At 53.5% G+C, this 23625-nt stretch overlaps 9 protein-coding genes across 9 annotated transcripts; 5 read left to right on the top strand and 4 right to left on the bottom strand.

Moving 5' to 3' along the window:
* Positions 1-152: 152 nt before the first annotated feature.
* On the top strand, positions 153-1859 carry N7510_008046 (putative C2H2 finger domain protein; the record flags this gene model as incomplete). The annotated part of the gene is made up of 1 exon (XM_056979971.1): positions 153-1859. One exon carries the CDS (start codon positions 153-155, stop codon positions 1857-1859), a length of 1707 nt encoding a protein of 568 aa, XP_056833014.1.
* A 766-nt stretch (positions 1860-2625) lies between these two features.
* Positions 2626-2835, bottom strand: N7510_008045 (dolichyl-diphosphooligosaccharide--protein glycosyltransferase subunit 4; the record flags this gene model as incomplete). Its single annotated transcript, XM_056979970.1, has 1 exon — positions 2626-2835. The coding sequence occupies one exon, from the start codon at positions 2833-2835 to the stop codon at positions 2626-2628; it is 210 nt and encodes a 69-aa protein (XP_056833013.1).
* A 779-nt stretch (positions 2836-3614) lies between these two features.
* On the top strand, positions 3615-5317 carry N7510_008044 (Zn(II)2Cys6 transcription factor; the record flags this gene model as incomplete). The annotated part of the gene is given in 2 exon segments (XM_056979969.1): positions 3615-4536; positions 4548-5317. 2 exon segments carry the CDS (start codon positions 3615-3617, stop codon positions 5315-5317), a joined length of 1692 nt encoding a protein of 563 aa, XP_056833012.1.
* A 1797-nt stretch (positions 5318-7114) lies between these two features.
* N7510_008043 (TBC domain-containing protein) lies at positions 7115-10378 on the bottom strand (the record flags this gene model as incomplete). The annotated part of the gene is made up of 1 exon (XM_056979968.1): positions 7115-10378. The coding sequence occupies one exon, from the start codon at positions 10376-10378 to the stop codon at positions 7115-7117; it is 3264 nt and encodes a 1087-aa protein (XP_056833011.1).
* A 471-nt stretch (positions 10379-10849) lies between these two features.
* On the top strand, positions 10850-11960 carry N7510_008042 (SDR family NAD(P)-dependent oxidoreductase; the record flags this gene model as incomplete). The annotated part of the gene is made up of 4 exons (XM_056979967.1): positions 10850-10977; positions 11033-11064; positions 11111-11441; positions 11504-11960. 4 exons carry the CDS (start codon positions 10850-10852, stop codon positions 11958-11960), a joined length of 948 nt encoding a protein of 315 aa, XP_056833010.1.
* A 702-nt stretch (positions 11961-12662) lies between these two features.
* N7510_008041 (DENN (AEX-3) domain protein) lies at positions 12663-15465 on the bottom strand (the record flags this gene model as incomplete). The annotated part of the gene is made up of 2 exons (XM_056979966.1): positions 12663-14012; positions 14065-15465. The coding sequence occupies 2 exons, from the start codon at positions 15463-15465 to the stop codon at positions 12663-12665; spliced, it is 2751 nt and encodes a 916-aa protein (XP_056833009.1).
* A 967-nt stretch (positions 15466-16432) lies between these two features.
* On the top strand, positions 16433-16714 carry N7510_008040 (uncharacterized protein; the record flags this gene model as incomplete). Its single annotated transcript, XM_056979965.1, has 1 exon — positions 16433-16714. One exon carries the CDS (start codon positions 16433-16435, stop codon positions 16712-16714), a length of 282 nt encoding a protein of 93 aa, XP_056833008.1.
* A 493-nt stretch (positions 16715-17207) lies between these two features.
* Positions 17208-18051, bottom strand: N7510_008039 (uncharacterized protein; the record flags this gene model as incomplete). The annotated part of the gene is made up of 3 exons (XM_056979964.1): positions 17208-17417; positions 17480-17750; positions 17807-18051. The coding sequence occupies 3 exons, from the start codon at positions 18049-18051 to the stop codon at positions 17208-17210; spliced, it is 726 nt and encodes a 241-aa protein (XP_056833007.1).
* A 586-nt stretch (positions 18052-18637) lies between these two features.
* N7510_008038 (Zn(II)2Cys6 transcription factor) lies at positions 18638-20274 on the top strand (the record flags this gene model as incomplete). Its single annotated transcript, XM_056979963.1, has 5 exons — positions 18638-18697; positions 18746-19255; positions 19307-19450; positions 19508-19827; positions 19941-20274. 5 exons carry the CDS (start codon positions 18638-18640, stop codon positions 20272-20274), a joined length of 1368 nt encoding a protein of 455 aa, XP_056833006.1.
* Between the last annotated feature and the right edge of the window lie 3351 nt (positions 20275-23625).

The raw sequence follows: 23625 nt of genomic DNA, 5'->3' as shown, positions 1-23625 counted from the left end.
TGTGAAACAAGCCCCGAACTGCTCTCGCAGGCGTGAACGTCGTGTTGCGACTACCTCCTGCAACGGCAACTCACGCGCCGACCGCTAGCCATGACCATGATGCACTAATTTAGGACCCAACATGGTAAAGCACCAGCCCCGACTAAAGGGACATGACATCGGACTGGAGGCCGGGGTTGCTGTCGGAGGAGATGGTAGTCGATCCACCAGAGGTCTTGCAGCACATTGATGATCCCTCTAGCCATGGTCGCAAATCCCAGTCGGCGCAGGTGTTTGATGAGGCTGAGCGGAGTGCATTGCAGCAGACACAGATGAGGAATGCCTACCAGCAACACGGATACTTTTGCAGAGGCAACCAAGATCAACGATACGTCATGTCTGGAGATGTCAGCCTCACTCCGTCTCTGATTCCACCCCAATACCGCCAAGAAGAGCCATTGCCAACTACATCTGCCGCATCCCCTGATTGGGCTGTTTCTCAAATGAGGCATGCCCAAGCACTTCCAGTCGGACAGACACAGACTCCCTCGATCCGACGGACAGAGTCACCCCATCAATTGGTTGCTCACCACACTGCGGCCCACAATCCCAATCAAAATTCCACGGGCACGGCTTTGGCTGCTAATCAGACGGTGGCTCTCAACCTAACGGCATTGATTGCCCAGCCAGCATCTTCCAGCCACTCTTGGCTAGCGGCAACGCAGCAGCCACAGCTTGCACCAACACACGCTAGGCCTCAACAATCTTCGCCGCGAGGGGGTCTCCCATTGACGTCCAAGACACCTGCTTCGCACCCGCCCCTCCCGACTACGACTCCTGGACATCCTATGCCGACTCCAGTTCCTCCCGTTGAACAGACCCGTGGCAATAAGCGTCGTCGCTTGCAGCCCAACCAGCACCCATTGCGCCCAAGCCCCCCATCACGCAATAATTTGCGCACCCGCTCCGACCTGATCCAGAGAATCAAGCCCGAGGATGCCCAAGTCAGGACCGAGTACGATCCTGCGACGATTGCGCGCGACGTGTTGATCAATTCCGGGAAACACCCGACGGAGAAGTTTTTGAACGAGCACCTGAAGCCACTGCGCAAGAACTTCGACTTCGTCGACTACTACTCCGACCTGTCAACCTTCCGCTGGGACATAGTCGACCCTGTTGTATCTCCCGCTGTCCCTGTTGCCAAGGGCACATCGAGTCACGTGCCAGCTTCACGTGACCGTCCACGCTCTCCCGCGCGTGTCTCTGCAACGCGTCCTCTGCCGAAGGAAACACCTTCTCTTGTGTCCCATGTCAATCCTCCTTTGTCCCACACCCACCCGCACCCTCCACAATCCCTGCCTACGCATTCGATTCGACCTCCGCCGCCAGCTTCGACCCCGAGCCAGCAGACACAGGCGGAGACAACCCCGAAGCCCAGCCCAGCAAAGCCACGCCATTCCCCGCAATCAAAGGATACTTCGCAGCTAGAGGCTGTGCATCTATCGTCCCTACACAGCATGCCGCCCCAGGGGATGGCCGGTCGTGCGCCGCCCAAGAAGAAGGCTGAGGACGATACCACGGATGACAAAGCCCAAGTTGGCAAGGCCCAAGATGTCGAGGCACCGCTGATCGATTGGCCGGTCTTTGCGTGTAGATGGACCAAATGCCCCGCGGAGCTGCACAACCTGGAGACTCTCCGAAGACACATTGTGAAACTTCATATCCCGGCCAACATCAAATGTGGCTGGGAAGCTTGCAAAAACCAGGAAGGAATGCCTGCTAATGAGCTGTGGCAACACGTTCAGGAGAGCCACATCAGCCCGGTGGCGTGGAAGCTTGGGGATGGACCGAGAATCCATCTTCCTGGTAAGACAGCTTGACGGACTTACACACGAGGAACTTCCATTCCAAGGGTGATCGATTTCGTTTGATTTCAAGAGTCTAACTTGGATGGTCCCATAGAGGAACAGGACAAGCATCGGGCGCCCGATATTGAGACTACGCTGAGCACCAAGAGTGGGGGCACGGATCCCATCATTTTGCCTGCTCACAAGAATGCGGTAAATGCATACCTGAAAATCCATAACATCAACAATTCGTATGGACGGGCGGAGGCGCTTTTGCGCGGAGGAATTCACTGGAAGGACCAGGTCGGACCGACCATTGACAAGAGTGGCTACACTCTGTCTACCCCTGTGCGCCAGTGGAAGACCGCTCCTAACGAGGGCGTCATGGAACTGGTCGACGACGAAGACGAATAAGCATGCTTTGATTTGAGATACCCGGAGGTTTACCAGCATGGCGTTTCTATTTCTGTTTGAGTGCATCACGAAGCGAATGCTTCTCGGCGTTTTTGTATCGGGGCTGGCGACCAGGGCTTTTCCTAGCCAATGGACCATGCCCCCGAATCGTGCAGGTTTCTGCACCGAGACCCTGTCTTTGAGCAGATGTCTGCCCTTAGGGCGGATGAATATCAAGTTCCGATCAAACCAGACAGTGCCATCGTAGCTGTAAATTGTATTTCATGTAGGATGGGATATATTGTTACATTCCATGTTCGCTCACGCTGACAGCAATCCTGATCCCCAGAGACATTTCAAGTTGGATTGTTCCCTATTAGACAAAATAAAAACAGACTCCCCAGATCTAGCTTCCTTGCGCAGCTGCTGACGCGCCTGCGCTCTCAGCCGATGGCGACGCCGCGGAGCTAGCCACCGTGGCTGACTCCCCCGTCTTCGCCGAATCCACCTCTTCATCCGAGGCATTGACGTCGAGGAAGTGATAGAGAACAATCATCATCATGGCGCAGGAGCCCAGGAAGATGGCGAGGCGGTAGAGCTCGTCGTCGGAGATCATGACGGCGATTGCGCAGCGCGTGCGAGCGATGGGAGGGTGGTTGGAGGGCTAATTCGAAATGAGGCGATTGATCTCCCTACCGAGAAATGGAAAGAGCCGGAGGAAGAGGCGGGAGGAATTCGCGATGCAATCGGCGGAGAAGACACGTCGGCACGATTGTTCAAGTGACGCTACACAGGATGGAGCGATCCGGGGCGGGGAGGGGGTAGATGATCAAGCACAAAAGATTGGAATCCGTTCCGACTCACGGTGTGCAGGGTCACTGCATTGGAAGACAACTTCGAAGGTAGATGTCGGAGGGAAGGGAAGGTGGTGGATGGATGGAGTGATAAGCCCGCGCGGCAGCTCTAGGCCTACGCACCTTACCGGAACGGTCATTAATCGGTCGACTACAAGGCACTAATGCTCACTAGACACACTCCGACAAACTACGCATTGTACTTTTGTTCCCGATCGGATCAGTCACTTTGTGCCACCGCAGGCAAGTGGTGCAACGAGGGAACAAGTACTCAGTGGTACCTGACCAACCGGTTCAACTCACACAGTGCCGCAGGTAGCGTCCGGTCCCCCGCCCCTCAGTCCGCGTAATACCAACAACGGTCGTCCCTCTTCCCTCTCTCTCTCCCTCTCCCTCTCCCTCTCCCTCTCTCTCTGTCTCTCTGTCTCTCCCTCTCTTCCACCCTCACCCCCATTGCCATTCACACTCTCCTCATTCTTTTGAGAACAACTAAACCCTTATCCCTGTCCTAATTATCCATGCGCCTGCCCTCCTGCTCGCCATGACCGATCCACAGGTCCCCATCACCCTTCCGGGCCCCGCAAAACCCAGCCCTTCGCCTTTGGCCTGCCTCCTGTGTCGCCACAAGCACCTCAAATGCGACGGTCAAACCCCTATCTGCGGGCGCTGTGCCCTCAGCGGCTCCGAATGTCTGTATACCAAGTCGCGTCGAGGCTACAAGGGCCCATCGAAGAAGCGCCGCGCCGATCCGGACTCGCCAGTCCAGACGCCCCTCGACCCAACCGCAACGGACTTCATTGATATTTGGAACCCCCAAAACGACTTGGCCTATGCGCCGGCCAGCATCCCACTGCCGTCGTCCGGTTCGAACAGTCCGGGCATCAACGATTTGTCGACGCCGATTCCGCCCTCCGTTCGATCGACGAATGCGCCGTTGACCCCAGACTCTTCCTCATTTCTTGGCGGCGATGGCTATTTGCTTGATATCTACTACACCTACTTCCATGCGGCACATCCGATCCTACCGCCACTCCGACACCTGTATCGCTCTTATTTTCCGCCATTCCTTGAGCAGGTCATGAAATTCATCGGGGCCCATTTCACTCCGGCCGCCAACAGTGATACCTACCGGCCTACCGTTGTCGTGGCGGTTCAGGAACAGCCGACGACGGTGGAGAAGGTTCAGGCGCTGTTGTTGCTCGCAATTGTGCTGCACTCGCGCAATGAGCGCGGCGAGGCCGGCGAGTGCTTGGCCGCCGCGGTGAGTCTGGCTTTTGAGCTTGGCCTGCACCAGGCCCACTACGCCGTGACGGCCAGCGGTGGCGACCCGATCCGCGCGGAGTGCCTTCGACGTACTTGGTGGGAATTGTTCATCATTGAGGGAATGCTGACTGCACTTGGAGTGCAGCGTATATACCGCACGAGCTTGGTGCCGCTCGAGGTGCCCCTGCCGTGCGAAGAGCGTATCTACCAGGACTGTCTCACCCCCCTGTACCCCCAACCATTGCTCAGTTTGATGAGCGTGTTTTCGCCGATGAGGATCGTGATTTCTCTTCATACTGCTATCGCATTGAAGCGGTGCGGATTCTTGGTCGTGTGGTGGCTCTCCAGGATATGCCGGAGGGCCAGCAAGATCACGTCGAGGCTATTGATGCGCGCATTGCCAGTTGGTTTCATCACCTCCCCGAGTCAAAGGAGGAGCTCGTCCGTCCAGACGGGACCGTGGATGAGGTCATGTTCCAGGCGTGTATGATGGTCAACGGCGCCGCCATCTACCTCAATTTCCCACGATCCGACCTTCTTTCCTCTCCGGCGGTTGCCGCAGAGGTGATCTGTGGACACCACGGCCCTATCAGCATGCCAGCTTTCTCCCACCACGCCCACGCCATGAAAGCAGTCAAGGCCGCTAGCGAGCTGTCTTCTCTCGCAGCCATCCGCCTACCGGTGGTGAAGCACACCCCATTTTTCATCTGTGCGCTGACACTCAGCTCCATTGTCCAGCTGGCCGCTTGCTCAGTCAAGGCCGGACAGATGCCCGACCCTAGCCGCGACCGTCTCACGCTGACCATCGGTGTTTTCAAATCCCTGGCCCGTACTTGGGCGATTTCTCAGTCGATCATGCGGCAGATCAAAGCCGTTGCGCGAGATGTCATGGATATGGGGCTCCGTCCGACCATGGACTCATTGGATCTGTCTTCCATGCTTGATACTAACCGCTTCTGGGCGCAAGATCCCCCGAATTGAGGATTGAGCATAGCGAGAGAAGGATTCTGACTAGTCATCACTTGTGATTTACTGGCTTGTTTCAATCCGATCGCATCGGATGCTTCTAGGCCGAGACAGTACGTCGGGTCGTGCTTGGCCTCCCCGTGTTGAGGGATCAGTTATTGCTTCTCCCCGCTCTGATATTTCCCTATGCCAGACCTGAACACAGTTCACAATCCATAGCATGGCGGTACGGTGCTACGGTGCCATGATACCCCTGCCGTGCTATACTTCGCAGGATAAAGTGGGAATATTGAAATAATTCCTCCCTGCTCCGTCCGGTGTCTCAATTCGATCTTGAGAGCAGACGGAAGGGATCGGCCAGCACACCTTAATGGCAGTTGATGCTGCTCGCACGGCTCCCGGCACCTGCGCCGTATCACTAACGCAGTACCCGCCCCCTGTAGTCAGGCCCTCACCGCTCTCGCTGGCGAGGGCCTGACTTCTAGGGGGCGACTTTCTGCTTAGAGGCGGCCTGACGCTACCTGCATTGGCAAAGTGTGTCGGGCAGAAGTTCATGTACAGGCCTGGTGTGGATGAAAAAGCGTTCATGCGGGGGATCAAGACCGACCTAATAATGGGCTTTTTGAAAAGACATGTAACAATCACGACCCCGGTCGACAATATCTTCGCATTGTATTTACCAAAGCCACTGAGTTTATATATAGTCTCGTCAGCTTATTATTATTGTCTGGCAATTGGTGGCTTCCAAATCAAATTCAATTGAAAGCTGGACGGAGAAAGATCGCCCGATGAGCTGTTCCAAAATCCGGATTCACATTATTCTACTACCACATCGGAAGAACATGCGATCTCGGTAAAGGACAAGTCCCATTGGAAAGCCTTGAAAGGAGTGTGAGACAATAATACTCTAACGAAAACCAGTTCTAGTGGATGTGCATTCTGCCACAAACTAGCCTGCCATCTCGGGGTTGTTGCCGAACCCTTACGCCCAACGCGGATCTTCTTGAAATGACTAGGGCGGGCTTCGCTCCAAAGCCCAGCATACTATGTTCTAGATGCAGGAACGGCGACTACTACGGGTCATACTTATATATGACTGCCGATAGACAAGAATTAATCCTAGCATCTGCAACACACGACTTTGAAGAGTCGCGTATATCGTGGACGTGTACCCCCTGGACACGGTGTCTGCCATTTCCATTCACGTCATGGTTCGGAGTGTCGTCTCCGCCACCTGCCCACTCTTCGACGAACCCATGTACAAAGAGGTTACATGTAAACTGGTCTGCGACATTACTGGCAGGGCTGTCAGCTCTGATATGGTGTCACCCATATTGTTGAGGATATATGGCGCGCACATCCGGAACTACAGTCAGTTTTCGGTGAGTGGAATATGGAACTATGCAGTGCGGAAACGTAGATATGCATAACTCAGAGTTCAAGAAAAAGATTTTCAATTTTTTTGGCTCTAATGCTGCCGCTCAATGTAAAGAAAGGTCAACGGGTATCTCGCATTGCTAGGTGTGGGTGTTGGATGCGTAAAAGATGCAAAAACAAGGAACAAGTTGAGCCAGAAGATGAGCCCACGGCGATTGCTTGCTTTTGCACATATGAAGAGAAGAAGCAGCTCCAAGGAATGAAACCAGTAGGATATCACCAGAAAAGTAAAGGGGGAAAAAAGACATAGCCCATAACTCCCTGCCCAATGCTCTTGTCGTTTTCGGCATCGTGTCAAGATCTAAGTGAAATAAAGTAAAGTATCGTTTGGCAATAAAGCCTGTTCGTGGTGAAAGAAAGCTTCGGAGGGGAGGGTTAAATCCTGCCACCACGCATTTCCTGCAGTGCAGTGGCTCGGCGCGAAACCACGTCCTCCCGGCGAACGACATTTCGGAGGGCCTCGCTGGCCTGGATTAACCCGTCAATGCTGATGGCGTGGTTGGTCATCTGGTGGTTGATGTAGGTGTAGAGGGCAGCCGGTGTCGAGCAGGTCGAAAGCAACTGCTGCTCGTTAAGCTTCAGCAGCGCCAGGGCAACTTGAAAGAGGAATGTGCTTCCCCCTCCGCCGCCAGATGACTGGGCTTCTGCTGTTTGGGAGGTCTTGTCGCCGCTTTCTTTGGTACTTGAAGCAGGAAATGCGGTTGTGACCGGACCATTGGCCGCGGCACTGGTCACATTGAGACACAAAACGACGTCCCACACACGGTAGAGGGCCTCGGCCGAGAGACAATCGGTGAACAGAGAAAGAAACCACTGGAACGTGAGTGCTTCCAGTTCAATGCCCAATTCTTCAAGATGGGCCGACAGTCTGGGCAGCAGCTCAGAGATGTACTGCCGGAGGATCATCTGGTCAGCGCGAGACGCCAATAGGCCGTGGTCATAATAGTGTTGTGGCAGGATGACTTCAATCATCGACGTCAGGATCCAAAAGGCATCCTCAGCTGCCGGCATAATAAGCAGCAGAGACGCCGCAATGAGGTTCATGCCCTGGCAGTAGCCCACCTCCGGGTTGCGGCGTGAGTATGCAAGAAGCACTTCTTTGAGCTTTAAAACGCCGGGTCCCTTGCGGAAGAAGACGTTGTCGGTGAGCGTACGGCGAATGTCCATGTCGATTTGCGCTACCACTGACGAGTCCGGTTCCGATCCGCCGACGCCTCGCACCAAGTCGTCGTAGTAACCAGGGATTCGCATCGCAGATGCGCCGCTGCATTCCGACCAAACCTTGGCCCGAAGAGCAACGGGAATACCACCGAGGACAAGTGACCGAAATTCACGCCACTTGGCACGGCCAACCTTCCCTTTGTTGCCCAGACCAGCAATGCCAACGACCTCACCGTCCGCGAGGGTGGCCTCTGGCGTGTCGACTGCCGTCACGGTCCGATCAGAAGCCGCTGCGGCCGCTGCTGCTTCGCCTTCTTTCCTACGCTCGGCACGCACTTTGCGCAGAAACTCATTCCACCTCACCGTGCGGTCACGCTGCAGCGTATCGTGCAGATCAGTCAGTTGCTCCAAGAGCAACTTCACCGGCTCGGTATCAGTGGCAGTAGCGCGCGCCGAAGTGTTCGCGGTGGCGGCTTCGTCAGATGATACACCCGCAAGCTCGGAACGGTCAGCGGTGACTGCTGATGTGGACACCGATGGCTGTGCGCTGGAGTTGACAGACAACGGCACGTTTCTGTCGATTGCTCCGGATGAGCTATGAGGACGGCTGTCTCCCGCAGTCGTCAAAGAGATGATCGGACCAGCAGATGGCGTATGGGACAACAGCTCAGTTGGCCGAGACGGCATTCTCAAATAGTCCTGCCAACGACGTAATCCAACAGACCCACTCTCAGGATCTTCAGGTGAAACTGGCGGCGAAATCTGTGTTGCAGTGGCTGTTTGCAAAGCCTGGAGGCTTTCAGTATCATCTTCAGGATCAGACGCGTCGCTGCGCAGACTGCCCAGTGTCTCGGCAATGCTCAGAGGACGACTGCTGCTTTTGAGAGCGTTGGCTTCTCGCTGGCGCTTCTTTCGCCGCTGATCATAAATAAACCCGAATCGGTCCGTCAGAAATTCGCCCGAGTGAGAGTTGTTGTAGGTTTGCGTGAGGGTCGGGGGTCGGGACTCGACGGGGAGAATAGCGTCCATCTCAACAGGGCCGAGGTTGGTCGAGCTGCGGTCTGTGGCTTCGGGTGGGCCTCCTTGAGAGACACTACCGGCTGCACTTCTGCGCCCGGTCGACGGATTCATCTTAGATGTTCCAGTAGAGCCACTGGCAGAGCGGCTACTGGGTGCAGGCAGACTGGCACTGCTATTGATTCGCTTCAATGCAGCCACCGCAGACAACCCACCCTTGGAAGAGGCTAAAAATGTAGACGGGGTGGATTTGTCTTTAACCTGATTTCCAGAAGTCTGATTGCGATTGGTTTCGGAATCACTCGAGTCTTTTGTAGACTGTCCTGCGAACAACTTGACCGTCCACGAGCCCATAGAGCGAGAAGATTTGCGAGAGTGAATGCTTGCATCGTCACCGTTGGTAGAAGCGCTAGCAATTCGACGTCCTGATCCATCACTAAGCTGGGTGCCTGGCGGTTGAAATAGCTGCTCATCGAGCGCTTTGCGTCGTGAAGGATTGCTCGGCACTCGGAGGTGTTCAGTGTTTTCCTCTTCAATCTCTCCCATGTCGCTTTTGACGCTGCTAGCGCGGCTCGTCTTCCGACTGGCCGAGGTCGAACCGAAGATATACTCTTGCCAGCCGCGACCGGAGCTCTGTCGTTTTCGCGTGTTGCTCGAGTCTGTGCTGGAAGCGCCCATGCGGGTATCGTTCTCTGATCTTTGGGCGCGTATTGTAGCCTGGAGGTCTTCAGAGTCATTCAGCGGCTCCACGTAGAGTTGAGAGCCAACGGCATCGGTCATCGCCTGGGACATGAGTCCATTGAGGCCCGAGGATTGGCCCGTCTGGTCATTGTTGCTTTCCCCGTCGGAGTTGCGATCCTCTTGTGGCGAGTTTTCCAGCTGATACAGTCGACGCTCGATATCTTGACTGGAGACAGACACCTCCCGAAGCATTCGCTTCAACTCCCGCTCTCTTGCATCGGCCCGTTGTCGAAGCGCCGAGATTTCCGCATCTCGTTGGGCCAGATCGCGCGCGAATTGTCTCACGATCTTCGCGGCGCCTGTGTTCGCAATCAATCGCTCAATATGCGCGTCATCGGCCAGATGCAGAGCGCCGGGGATATCACGCGTTGGAATGGAATCTTCAAAGAGTGCTGCCCGATCGGAGGTATTGGACAAACCACTTGTAAGCCGTGCCAAGGTGGCCTTGCGGCCGCGATTCGGTTCGCGAGCACCATCTCCCTCATAGCTGGCCAAGATCGTATTCGACAAACCTCGGGTGGGCGTAGGAGTATCATTGGGCGGCGAAAGCGAAGGAAACGAAGTCAAGTCTGTCGGCGTTTTGGGCGTGTTGGGTGTGTTGGAGGCCGAATTCCGTTTCTGGGCTTTAGCACGGAGTGTCTTAGCCTTTTGGCTCCTGCTTGACACAGATGATGCCTGGGACGAGGACCGTCGCTGAGAGTGCGTATCAGGCTCCGCCATGACTCAACGATTGGTGGACGGCGTGGAAGGCGGAATGGGTGGTTGCGGACTTCATTAATGCTTGTCAAAGAATGAGCTGCGCCAGCTGGCTTGATCGGTGTCTCGCGATGCTGCTATCGCTGTCGCGCGTCCTTGGCGATCGTTGGTGATGGCGCGGATCTCAAGAATGCAGGGGGTCGACGGCAGGCATTCAAGAGTTCCCTCGCCGACCAACACACTATCTGGGAGGTTGTCGTCGCTCGCTGCTGACTGCCTGAATAAACTGGAAGAGTGTCTCATCCTGCCAACAACTTTTGTTGATGCCCAGTGAACACATGACGTGTGAGTGCACGTGACATATTTGCTGATGTAATCATTTTGATATCAGGTGACCGTCAACCTCGGCTCTCCGCATTAACTGATAACCGGGGGAAAGCTGAACTTATACATAAGGAGCATCTCTCCTCCTTGGTTTTGCGGGAAACATACACAATGTCCTCCGCAGTCGCAAAACAGCGCCTTCAGGCACTCAGCCAACAGCTAATTGAGGGTATTCCCGACGAGGGTACCTTCGAGGGCATTCCCAAGATCCGCCATGTAGCCGGAGACTCGGCTGGACCGTAAGCAATCCCCAATGTGTCGAGGATCCCTTCATAAATAACATGTATCCCGCAGGCGAGCGAAGGGCAAGGTGGTGATTATCACGGGTGAGTCTGCAGCACCTTCAATGTTTCGTTTCTAACCAGCAACCAGGCGCAAACTCGCCGAATGGCATCGGGCGTGCTAGTGCCCACCAGTTCGCCAACAACGGCGCCAAGGCAGTGTACATCTGCGACTTTGCCGACTCTCATCTTGCCACGCACAAGCGGGAGATAGAGTCGCTGTACCCTGGCGTGGACGTGCATGTGCGGCAGTTTGATGCAGCCGATGAGAAGGCCGTGACGGCCGTGATCGACGACGCGGTGGCCAAGTACGGGCGTCTGGACGTCTTCTTTGCCAATGCAGGTATCGTGGGACAACCGAAGGTTTTTACGGAGATTGACGGCGAGGGGTTCATCAAGACCCTGCGAACTAATACGGTGGGGTAAGTTGGCGGTTGTCCAAAAGAAAAACAAAAGAAACCAACAATCTAACATCCCCATGCAGACCCTTCCTGGCTGCCAAACACGCGGCACCAGCTATGAAAGTCACCTCGGCTGCAAAGCCCTACCCCAGTGGATCAATCATCTGCACCGCCTCGGTAGCCGGCCTGCGGTCCAACGCCGGGTCGACCGACTACTCTGCGTCCAAAGCAGCGGTGGTATCGATCGCACAGACGGTGTCATACCAGCTGGCCGGTACCGGCATCCGCATCAATGCCATCTGTCCAGGATTGACCGAGACGGGGATGACGCAGGCGGTGTTCGATCAGGCGCGGGCACGCGGCACGCAGCGCAAGATCGGCCAGTTGAACCCGCTTCAGCGGGGAGCTGTTGCCGACGAGGTGGCTCGCGTAGCTTTGTTTTTGGGCAGTGATGAGAGTAGCTACGTCAATGGCCAGGCGTGGGCTGTCTGTGGGGGCTTGAGTGCTGGACACCCCGTTGTGCCGGGTAAACTGGCATGAGCACTTAGCAAGCTGTATATAGGAAGTACGTTGGTGGGCTATTTGTACAGTGCGTGCCCGACATAGCATACTCAAATCTACTGATCCAGGGTGTTCAAGCTTGAAACTACTCGTGAAAATAACTTGAGGGAGAAATGTGCACAGAATTCATTTTTGAAGTACAACGATTCCCGAGACAGCTTTGCAATAGAGCCATCGAATCAAGTCCAGTCCACCAAGAGACGGTCAGACGGAAGGGGAAATATGCATGGGCACACGATAGACACAACAAGGAAACCTCGCCTGCAGGCAGGAGAGTGGGTGCAAAGTGGATCGCTCTCTCAGTCTTGCAGCAGGAAGCCAGGCTGAAGACGTGAGATATGAACGGGTAGGTAAATACACAAGCTGGCCGACAACCCATTCCAGAAGGGCGACGACAAACAGATAATAAACAGCAAATATATGAGACAAGATCCCGTAAGAGTGAAAAAGCACACGCAGACCAATCAATTAACAAAGACGGACAAGGAAACAGATAAATGGTCGGATGGATATAAGGGAGTATCAAAAGTAGTAGTCGACACGACGAATCGAAAGAGAAAACAACCCACGCCAGAGAACAAGAAAAAAATAAGGGAGGGAGATGGAAGAGAGACTGCAAGGAAAACCGGGAACGAACAACATGGTCTCAGATCAAGCGTTGCATCATCCAAGCTGACTGGATCATGAAATCACTCGTGCAGTGTTGGGCCGCATGAGATCCTCGCTGGCCTGCTTGGACAGAGTGCCCGTCTCGGTGGCCTGGTCGTCCAGGCCCTCAGTTTCGTGGGCATGCTCATCGTCGTCCTCGACGATCCGGGTCGGGATCTCGCCAGTGGTGTACTGCTGGCTTGAGCGCTCAGGGAAAGTCGTGTTGCTGACCATGGACATGGAAGTGCTGGAGCGGTTGTGTACCAGATCCGGTGTGGGTGGGATGCTGGAATTCCGATCAGGATGCAGCGAGTTGGTGTCGGTGTTGTCGCTCATCTCGCTGGCGGCACGGGTTGAGCGGCCCTCCTGCGCCTCGAAGTCGGAGCCCAGGCGGTCGCCATCCTGACGGGCCTTGGCCGAATCCTCGGATTCCTCATCGTCCTCGGCGTCCTGGGCCAGGTGCAGGCCCTCGACGGCGGCAGCACACTGGTCGCTGATGGTGCGGATGATATCCGCAATGGCGTCGGTCTTCTCGCGCAGGTAGAGGTCTGCGACATCGTTGATGCTCAGGCGAGCAAGGCTCTTCTTGTCCTTGCCGAGGTTCAGCAGATGCTGCTCCAGCTCAGGACTCATATCATTTACCATGGGTTTGCCATTGACATCCTTCTTGGTGGTCTCCTTCGACGCCGCCACCTCTGATTCTTCGGTTTCGGCGGAATCCTCGTAGCCCTGGTTGACCATTTCAGTAATTGTCGAGGTACTACCAATGGAGCGAACAATGTGCTCCATGTGGTGGTTCTGGCCGTTGATGAGGCTACGCAGGTGCAAGACCACACGCTGGGCATCATCGCGCTGGCGGGAGAGGGTGGAGTTGGTGTGCTGCAGAGCAGAAATCTCCTTCTGGTTGCGCTTGCGCTCGCGTTCCAGCTCCTCGGCAATCTCCTGCTGGAGGACGAGAGCCTCGAGAGCGTCGTCGCGCTGCTTCTCCGTGCCAGATAGGCGCAGAGTAAGCCGAGCCACGTCATCCTTCTGCTGGTCGATGAGACCAGTGAGACGGCGGTTCTCGCGCTTGTGGTTCTCGATCTTGACCTTGAGTTCCGAGGTCTCTTTGGTGAGCTGCTCAGCAAACGCCTGGAACTTGAGGAACTGCTGCTTCCAGGTCTCCAGCTCCTCGACAAGGAAGTTGTTGCGCTTGGTGACCTTGCTGAGTTCGGTGTCCATGCGGCCCTTGAGATTGATGAAATCTTGCCAGGCCTCCATGGCATCGCGTGAGTACTGGTTCCGCTCGCGCACGATCTCGTTCAGGTGGCGCATCGAGACCTTGGTCATCAACGGCTTCTTGACGGCGCCGCCAAAGATCGCCTTCATACCGGTGTTGCGTCCCTAGAGACGTGTTAGCTTCTACATGTCGAAATTTTGGAAAAAGATCGCCTACCAGCTTCTCGCAGACGTGGTCCATAACGCCCATAACGGCATCCTGGTTCCACCAGTTGGGTTCCTGGACGCTCTCGACCTCGCCTCGCATCACGATGATCTGACCGGCAGGGATCAGCTTGCCACCGGCGTAGGCAGACCGCAAGTGCGTCGGCACTCCGGAAGGCGAAACGTCGCCGTTCAGAGACTGCGTCAACCGGTCGATGAACTTGGTGCGCTGGCCCTGGCTCAGGACGTTGGGCGGGCTCGAGGTGAGAACGAAGTTCCGGTCGAGGTCAACCACCAGAGCATCGGACGGGGCATTGAACAACGTCCGGCACTCCGCGGTGACACCCAGGATGTACGGTCCGGGCTCCTGCACGAGCTCCTTGACGTGGCGGGCATGCACAACGGGCACGTACAAACCGCTCCACTCGTAAACACGAACGCAGTAGCGGATGGTTTCGGCCGCGGCCGTCAGCATCGCTGGGTAGTGGCTGACGAAGATGATGCGGCGCGTGGGCGAGACAGCGGCTTCGACCACACCGACAATGTTCGGAATGGACAGACAAGTAAATAGGGGCCACATGGAAAAGTTCTGGAAGCCGGTAGGTGACGAGGGGAACTGGTAACACAGGGCATAGTCTTTCATATCGATTCGAACCAGGTCGTTGAGACGCGGAGCAGGGAAGCTCAGGATCCGAGACACCTCCTCGGCATGGAAGAGGTTGGTGGCCTTGTTCCAGTGGATCCACATGCCACGGAGATAGTCGCCCAGCAGGTCGTAGAGCGGATAGCGGGACAGGAAGCTGAGGCAGTAGGGGATCCAGTAGGTCTCGTCCGGGTTGTCGTAGAAGTCCGACTCGGTCTTCTTGCGCAGCTCGCGAATGGTCTCGGCGCGTTTCTCATCCGCACGGGACCAGACGCGCAGCGCAATACCGTACAGAGTGTGCGAGGAGTCCTGCTGCAGCACAAAGGCGTGATGGGCACAGTGCGGCTGGCTCTTGCCGGTGCAGATCTCGACATCGTGCGGGAAACAAGCCCGCATGGCCGAGTGCAGGGATCGAGCAATCTCGTTATCCTGTTCTAACCGTGGACTGCTGCCCAGGATCTCGGGCAGCCAGAACTGGCCGACGGCGCCCTTCATATGGCCGATCTTGCCCTGGGCCGGGGGCGGTGCTTTCACCCACTGGGAGGGCTCTCGGCCCACACCACAGACCATGTAGGCATGGGTGAGGGTTTTGGGTGTTCGCTGGGTGGGCTTGAGGTTGAGGCTCGAGGCAATGGGCTGGGTGATGCGCGAGTGCAAAGATGAGGTGCGGCTGGGAACGACCAGCGAGTTTTCTCCCTCGCCGCGGGTGGTGGGCCGATCGCGGGTGGATGGCCGCACAAAAGAGCCGTGATCTCGCAGAGACGGGCCCATGGTGGTCAATTGAAGTGGTGGTGATGTGTATGTATATAAAGATAGATGCAATGAATAGAAGGTCACTCAAAGGCGCGAGCCGGGATGGAATGGACTGTCGGATAGAAAAGTCCCTCGATCAGAACACAGAAATGGACGTGCCAAGTTGACGTGGTGAAGCTATTCCCGGTCCATGCAGATACCGACACGCACAGGACAGCGCGGTCGTGACAATGAGGTTGACAACGAATGGAAAGGGTGAGAACAGAAGAATAGGGAAGAGGAGAGGAGAGGAGAGGGAGAATAGGAGAAATGCATAATCCACCCGGAGCCGGAGCGAAGCTAAGGCTAAAGGGGTTCGTTCGAGGCGAAACGAACCACTTGGGCTCTCCACCGAAAAATACGCACTTGCAGGGGCAGGAAATTGATGGGCCCCGGAGTTACGGAGATGGTACGGGGGAATCCCTGTTTCCATGGGTCTGGGATGCTTAACCGATGGAGGTACCACCGATGCGTTGTGGATGATTCTATAGCTGTCCCCGATGCTGCGCAGAATCACAGGGTATTGAATACCCAGAAGATGCTGCCAGACCATCCATTGTGACCCCGATCGATCGTGATGATTTGGAAGTCCGGGGTGGAGCCCTGCCCGGGATCCTCTTGTTCCCCTGAGCGCGCGAACTTGTGGTGCTAGTACCCAGCATTGGTTATTCTCGATGAATAATAATTAGTGAATCGATGGCATTGATATTAATGAGGAGTTCCCTTCGAGCGATGTCTTCGGTTGCTCCGATGAAGGGGAGAGTTAAATCTCCGAGCTCCTGCTGCATCCGGTGTGGCGGCCAACTCTGTTCCAGTTGCCCTCCCTCACTCACGGCAATACGAGCCAGCATCCTGGATGACCGATAGGAACACAGTAGCACGCCCATAGCTTCGATCTGGAACCACTCCGGACCGAATCCTGGGCCTTCTTTCGGATAAGAGCTACATGGGGCCAGAAGTGCGCGTCAACCAGAACCAAAGCGAGAGCTCAGGGCGAAGAGCTCAGCAAGCTCCCACCCGAGGATCAGCAACAGTGCGCAGCCGGTTACCGTACGGTCACAGGGCGGACACACGGCACAAATTCAGTTCCTGGCCTAATTCTTCCTTGGCGGCAGTCGATCGCTCCCCGATTCTACGCCGGCGTTTCGTCTGGACCCACCGGGGTACCTGGTACCTGACGGGACGCGGGCGGGCCCGTAGTCGAGACCGGTACTGGGGACAACCGTGAACTCCTCACGGACGAGATGTGTCATGTCGGGAGATACATACATCAATTAACCAAGTGCCGCTGGTGGTTTCAGGACAGTTAACTTGTGGGCTTATGACAGGTCGAGTGATAATAATGGAGGGGTGTCACTGTCCCTGGGATGGGAGAGGGGTTGATTAGTGAAAGTATGTCTCCATCGGATATATATTCTTGTGCAGGGGCTGCGGGTGGTCGCAGCCTTTGTTGGTCATACAGTACAGATGGAATTCTCTCTCTCCCCCCCTCTCTTCTGTGCGGTGAATATATCAGCTCCTACAACTAGTAGATGGAATTTGTTCCATCTATCCTTACCCCCCTTAAAATTGTGGAATATAGCTGGCAAAAGCACGGATATCGCAAGAAGCACGGTTGGAGCCGAACAGAATATATGTAAAACAAAACACAAATTATCCAAACCACCGCAGCACTAGGCCGGGCAGCTCGACCGTACTTTCTAGTACATATACGCCTTCATCTATTTACTCTGCCGGATATGCCTGGTCCGGAGTCCCACAAAGATCATCGTTGCGGCCGCCAACACCTCCGGGAGGAATAAGAGGACCACGCGCACTGCTATCGTCCCGTGGATTGGGCTGAGATCCTTGGCTTGAGTAGCAACCATTATTATGTTGTAGATAACGCGGATTCCGACAAAAACAAGCGCGACGAGGGCGCCCTGGAGGAGCTATTGGGGAGAGACATCATTAGTCACCAAGCTGAATCTTGAGCGGAGATGAATATGCTCACCGCAGTTCCACCTCGGTATCCAGGAGCATCCTTCTTTCCCTGAAAGTGCAGGAGGGAAAACAGCGCCCAGAAGATCTGGAAACCCCAGGCCACGACGATCAAAGCCACACCGGCTTTCCAGTGCGTCAGACTGTCAGGCTTCGGGTTGCCTTCAAAAACATCCAAGGAACCCGTAATTGTGAGGGCCAGAGCAGCAGCCATGATGCCTGTGGTACCAATGACGACGCATAAACCGAGGACACGGCCGCGTGATGGATTCCGATACGTTCGCCTGATAGAACCCGGTTAGCTGTCAGTCCGGTGGAGGGAGGAAAATACAGAACATACGCTTCATGAATCAATCCGTCAACGGCTAGAATTAATGGCGTAAGACCCACACTCTGGATGATGTTGGCAGCTAGGCCGTTGCTATCATGGATACCTAGTCCACCACCGATGATTCGAGCAAAGCAGAAAACGGTGAGGTAGTACCAAGGCAAGAACCCGGTCCATCGATGACAGAAGAAGATGTAAATGACGATTGGAGTCAGGAGCAGATAGACTGCAAGGTCGGCGGGGAAAATCCCATTCATCGCGGAGAGTATGGGCGAGTCTGATGTATATTTGAGGAAATTCTCAACTTCGTTGAAGATGCTGGGTAATTGAAGCTAAGGAAGAGATGACTATGTTTTCAAATTTCGCGAATTTAGGAGTTCGTTCATTCGACTGGAAAGGAAGGATAACTTATACCAACTCATCTTCATATCCCCATGTACATATCAAGGTTGTTTAGAAAACTAAGCCTCATGCCCAATTCGGAATACTCTTCGGGCTGGATAACTAAGGGTGTCGATCGCACAACAAGTCTTAGCAGGTTTCGAGCGCTTCGAGCCATAGAGTGCTGGGCAGAATTCAGCTGGGCTGGGGGCTGAACTCAATATGAGACAAAGATAGCCAAGCGTGAAACTAGGGCTCGGCATTTCCAGTGCATAAGGAAGGATTCCGCCAATCAAATGCGGCTTTACTTCATTTTAACTGAAAGGCTGTGCCGGACGATCTAACTGCGCGGCCCTTTGCTTGTTTAAATGCAGAGCCACCCCACCACTGGGCGTCTTAGGCTCGTCAGGCCCGACCGAACTGATAACCGCTTTCGGAATCCACGTTGTACACTCTGGGTCCATGGTATACAGAGGAAAGCCTAGTGCAGGGTGTGTCTCATGTCGGGGTCGGCGTCTAAAGGTATGTCGATGAGGGATTCCCCTTAGATTAAATCGCTAACCTAAACAGTGCGATCGGCGTCTGCCATCATGCTCGCAATGCCTTCGAATAAAACGGGAATGCTCCGGTTACCGAGACCTCACAGTCCTGCGAATTCTTGACCAGAGCGAGGAGGTCGTTGTGAAGGCCCGACCCCGGCATCCTGTCGCCTCGAGACCCCCGACGCCGTCTCTCGCAGACCGGGAAATACCAGTGAGCTTAGTACCTATGCCGAGTTCAATAGACGAACGGGCGACGTCGTATACCTTTACATATTACGTTGGAACCGGCCGAAGCCAGGGTCTGCTTCCGTATTTACCAGGGCTGCTGGGAAAAGACCCCTCCCCAGCCCTTCAAGCCTCGATTAAGGCTGTAGGGCTGGCAAGCATGTCCAGGGTCCGCGTGTCGCAGGATTTGATGTGCTCAGCCCGACATGAATACAGCGCAGCCTTGCTCACTATTAACAGCGCACTGCAGGACCCAACTCTAGCCAAGTCAGACTCCACCCTGGCGGCCGTGGTATTGCTTAGCATGTATGAGGTGAGGGACACTCCTCGATCAGTGAATGGCCTGCTCTAATCATCAAAATAGGTTATAACATGCCGCAGCTCAAATATGATGGGTCGCTGGTTGAACCATGTCAAAGGGGCAATGTCACTTCTTGAGCTACGGGGCATGAAACAATTAGAAACCCCAGCCGGACTAGAGCTATTCACATTGATTCGCATGCAGATCGTAGGTAACGCATCTTGTAAATTCTCTTTGACTGTTCTGACGTGCGACTTCTTCCAGGCCATCAGCAACATATTCTACAGAAACAAAAGCTCACCCGAGATAGCCAAATTGTCGAAAGCGGCGAAGTCCTACCGCGACAGCAAATCTCAGGGAATTGAAGATTTTATTGACATATTGGTGCGGGTGGGCGACCTCTCCGTTGAGATCGAGGACACTTGCACCAAGAGAAATTCTATCGGTGATCTGGCATTCTTCATCCGAAAGGCGCTCCATTTAGACACCGATCTTGTCTCGTGGGCCCTCTCCACAGACCCTACTTGGCGCTATGAGATTATCGAGGCACCAGATCACACATACCATTCCACTTACAGTGACAGGTACCACGTATATCCCACAGTTGGCATCGCCTCGATGTGGAACAACTACCGTCAAACACGCATTATTGTCCATGGGATCATCAGATCGATGTGTATGCGCACACTGGAACTAGGAAATTCCCCGAGAGCCAGCAGACGATGTTACAGTCCATCGTGATCAACAATATTATGGCGGAAGATATCTGCGCTAGTGTGCCATACCATTTCACTTCGGGTGAGGTGGGATTCGGGGGTGTATTCCGGCTGCTTTGGCCATTATTCATCGCGGCAGACTATGCTGGGTCAACGCTTAGAATGAAAGACTGGATCTTCCAAACTCTTCGTACAATTGGAAACACCATGGGCATCCAACAGGCGCTCGTGATGTCTCGGTTTGTGAAAGAAGGGCATTTCTTGGATTTAATTCCGGGGGAGCCGACAAGAAAGACACATCAATCCGAACCATGAATAATTCATGATGCTATTACAAGACAGAAATCCCAATAATATAATCCAGGCACGAATTTCCGAACAAAAACCTCCATCCATTCAGATATTTCCAAGTACTGCTATATCCCGCGCAAATCTTCACGTCCTATATGCCCGCCCTACCAGGAAAAAATAAGTATTATTGCTCACACAAGGCACAGAGACTAGTACTCATATCGGCTTCTTTCTTCCTTTTTATTAGGAGGGCTTCGTCACTGACCCAATTTGGCCGACATCATGGTAGTATGGCACTGATGTCTGGTTCGCTTTTTCAGCCCCAACTGGGTGTGGTGCTCGCTCATATTCGGCGTCCGCTTGCTCACGCTTTGACTTGTTGTGCTTTTTCAAGAGGAAAGGAAGAAAAAAAGGCACATGGTGCTGTCTCTTTGATGTGATATTGATGTTAAAATTTGGAAGATTGAGCAATTTAATGGGTTTGGTGAACTATACGTCGAGCGAGGAATCAGTTCTGTTGCGACCAGGCAGCTTTTATATATTTGGACTGGTGAGATATTCAGCCCGTCGTGTACATCTTAACATCTATATTTCGTTCGCTTTCGTTATAGACCCTTAAGCCTTTCTAAGTCTTGCCCACAGCTGAGTGGAAGATAGCCTTCTAAAACGGATAAGTTTGTTAGCCCCATGCTAGGTCAGTGCAAAAGTATATCAACAGATGGCGCCGGAGATATTGCAGACTCCAAATCACAGATCACAAGACACAAGAATAAAAATGAAGCTTAGCGGCTTGGCGAATACCCTAGATTCGGTCCTTTTACCAGCATTAATTAATAGTTAGTCTGAAAGATAAGTTAACTAAATTAGGCGAGCCACAGACACTCGAATCCCTCGGGACTAGTAGCTTGGCTGCTTGATTACCCGTGACATAAATGGATTTAGTTGCTATGCGAGATTTTCTTTTTGCTCTGTCAGATAATTCCTTTTAATATCGTATTGGCTTTGACCACTCCGGGGATTATTATGCGTCCACTCCGATAGATTTTGATGCGCAAGAGGAAGATGCTCTGGGAAAAGAAGTGCCGTAGGGGTGCAGGAATCCGGAACTCCGCGTTGAATAGTTGATATCTGAGTGAGCTTCGTGCCAAAATCTTACTATAAAATAATACCTCCAGGATAACTCTTAGAACGTTTCTTTGGGTTGGAAGGCGCACAGTGATAGTCTGACCGCACCACCAACACTCGCTGAGAATAAGCCCCTCAAGGAATAGGCGAGCGTCGATACGAGTGCACAGCCACAGACGGACCAATACGGCATATTGATTCGTGGATAACCCTTGCACAGCGGAGCAAAAATGCGATATAGTCGCAAATAGCAACAAATACGCCAAGAGGGTCCCGAGCCAAGATGGTTGAACAGACAGGCCCGGAGGAACCCTGGCTTTGCCGAGCAATCGCATGCGTATATTAATAACAGGGAAGAATACCCGCTGCATTTTGCCTCTGTTTTGAGCGCTTCCCCTTCCACTGTCACTTCCACTGGTACTTTATATCTTCACACTTGGACTGTTGTAGCGGTGTACCATTTACCTAGGTGCCGAGGCTTCTTACCCGACCTTAGCATCATCCCAGTTTCAGAACTGACGTATGGGATGAACTTGCAAAAACCGTTTCCTCCGGTTTCTGCTCATTTGCTCTACTGCCATTAGGTTCGTGCAGTGGGTAAAACAACCTTACATCGGTCAAACAAAGGTGGGTCTACGGGGTCGGCTTCAACCGTGGAGTTTAAATTCTTTCCCCCTGCCACAAAACAAGCTTTCAGATAGCTGACCTAGAATATCAGCGAGTGGCAGCAGGAAAATCCCAGAATCTTATTAATTACTCGTTTTGATATTCTTTTCATATCTTGAACTCCAAAACCAATGGATTTGGCCAAAAGGCTAGAACGTCTCAAGCCCAAAAAAGGCAAATTTCGGGGACTATGGAAATCTAAACAGACGCCCGAACAACAGCAAACCACAGCTTCAACGCCATCCAAAGACCAAAATCCATCAGAAGCACAGGAACAGGATCTTGTTGTACTTTCACACCCTCCGTCGGTTCCAGACCAATCGTTTTCCCCAAGCCCTTCGACTTCTGCGAGTCCAATGAATGATACTGGTCTACATAGACGAGAAACCACAGGCACTAACAAAGTTCAAGATAAAATTCGGGGATTGTGGAAATCTAAAAAGACGCCAGAACAACAGCAAACTACAGCTTCAACGCCATCTAAGGATCCAAATTCATCAGAAGCGCAGGAACAGGATTCTGCTGTCCTTTCACACCTCGCGCCAGTTCCAGACCAATCGGTTGCACCAAGCCTATTGACTGCTGCGAGTCCAGCGAGTGATATTCCCAAGCCATATACTCGAACGTATGGGCTATATGGACGAGAATCTACCGGCGCAAATAAGCGCCAAGTTCCTTCCATCTACCGATGGGAAAACCCCACGATTTGGACACTCGGCTCGTCTATACTAAACCATATCACCAAATTCCTGGACTACCCTAGTGTTGTCTATCTTAGAGCCACATGCACAGGGCTCCAACGGATAATTCATATCTCACCCAGAATACCAACATCAGAAGAAAAAGAGCTTTTGCGCAAAGTCTTTTGTGTATCACCCCCACCTACTGGGGTATTCAAACCGATGAAGGTGAAAGTGAAACCGCCAATCGAAATTATTCCATCCACTAGGGAACTTCCCCAAATATGCACGGCTTTGGAAAGCATGGCTAAGTGCAAACACTGTCAAAAGCAAGCTGGAATGGACGAATTAAAACAATGCTCGCGAAACTTCAACGGAGGTGAGGGCCTTTTGGGGAGTGTAAAAAGGTCTGAATCGAGTTTGGGAGAACCTGAGGTCCGTGGTACGAGATATGTGCAATCTCTGTCGTCGACTTTCAGCCCAAGCCGTCGTACATGTTGGTCCTGCTTAGGTTATTTGGATGGTGTTGGAGATCCAAAAGAATGGTGTATGTGTCGCTGAGTATAGTCGCAGCTCTCGTTAGTTAATCCTCTACACAGTAATATCATTAGTCTACATACTAAATACAAATTATCTATCATAGTAAAAGACGTCCTTGAATGAATTGCTAGGCCTTGGGGGACCCGCGGGCGACCTTCAGGCGGTGGACTGTTCACGTTCAATTTCAAAAATGGAGGTGCATATACATCGTCTCTCTTTGCACATTCTTAATTGATTCTCAACTCGCCGCTGCTTAAACGCCCCGGGAAATACAAATTCGGCAAAAATATATCATCAATGATGCCTGCGGCGAGGAGTGCGAGTCTCCTGACGTGAAGTGTGTGGGCCACAGTGTTTTGCATGT

Source organism: Penicillium lagena (assembly GCF_028827675.1).
Source record: "Penicillium lagena strain IBT 129212 chromosome Unknown utg000005l_segment0_segment0, whole genome shotgun sequence".
NCBI classification, from domain to species: domain Eukaryota; kingdom Fungi; phylum Ascomycota; class Eurotiomycetes; order Eurotiales; family Aspergillaceae; genus Penicillium; species Penicillium lagena.
This window is presented reverse-complemented; position numbering and strand designations above follow the sequence as displayed.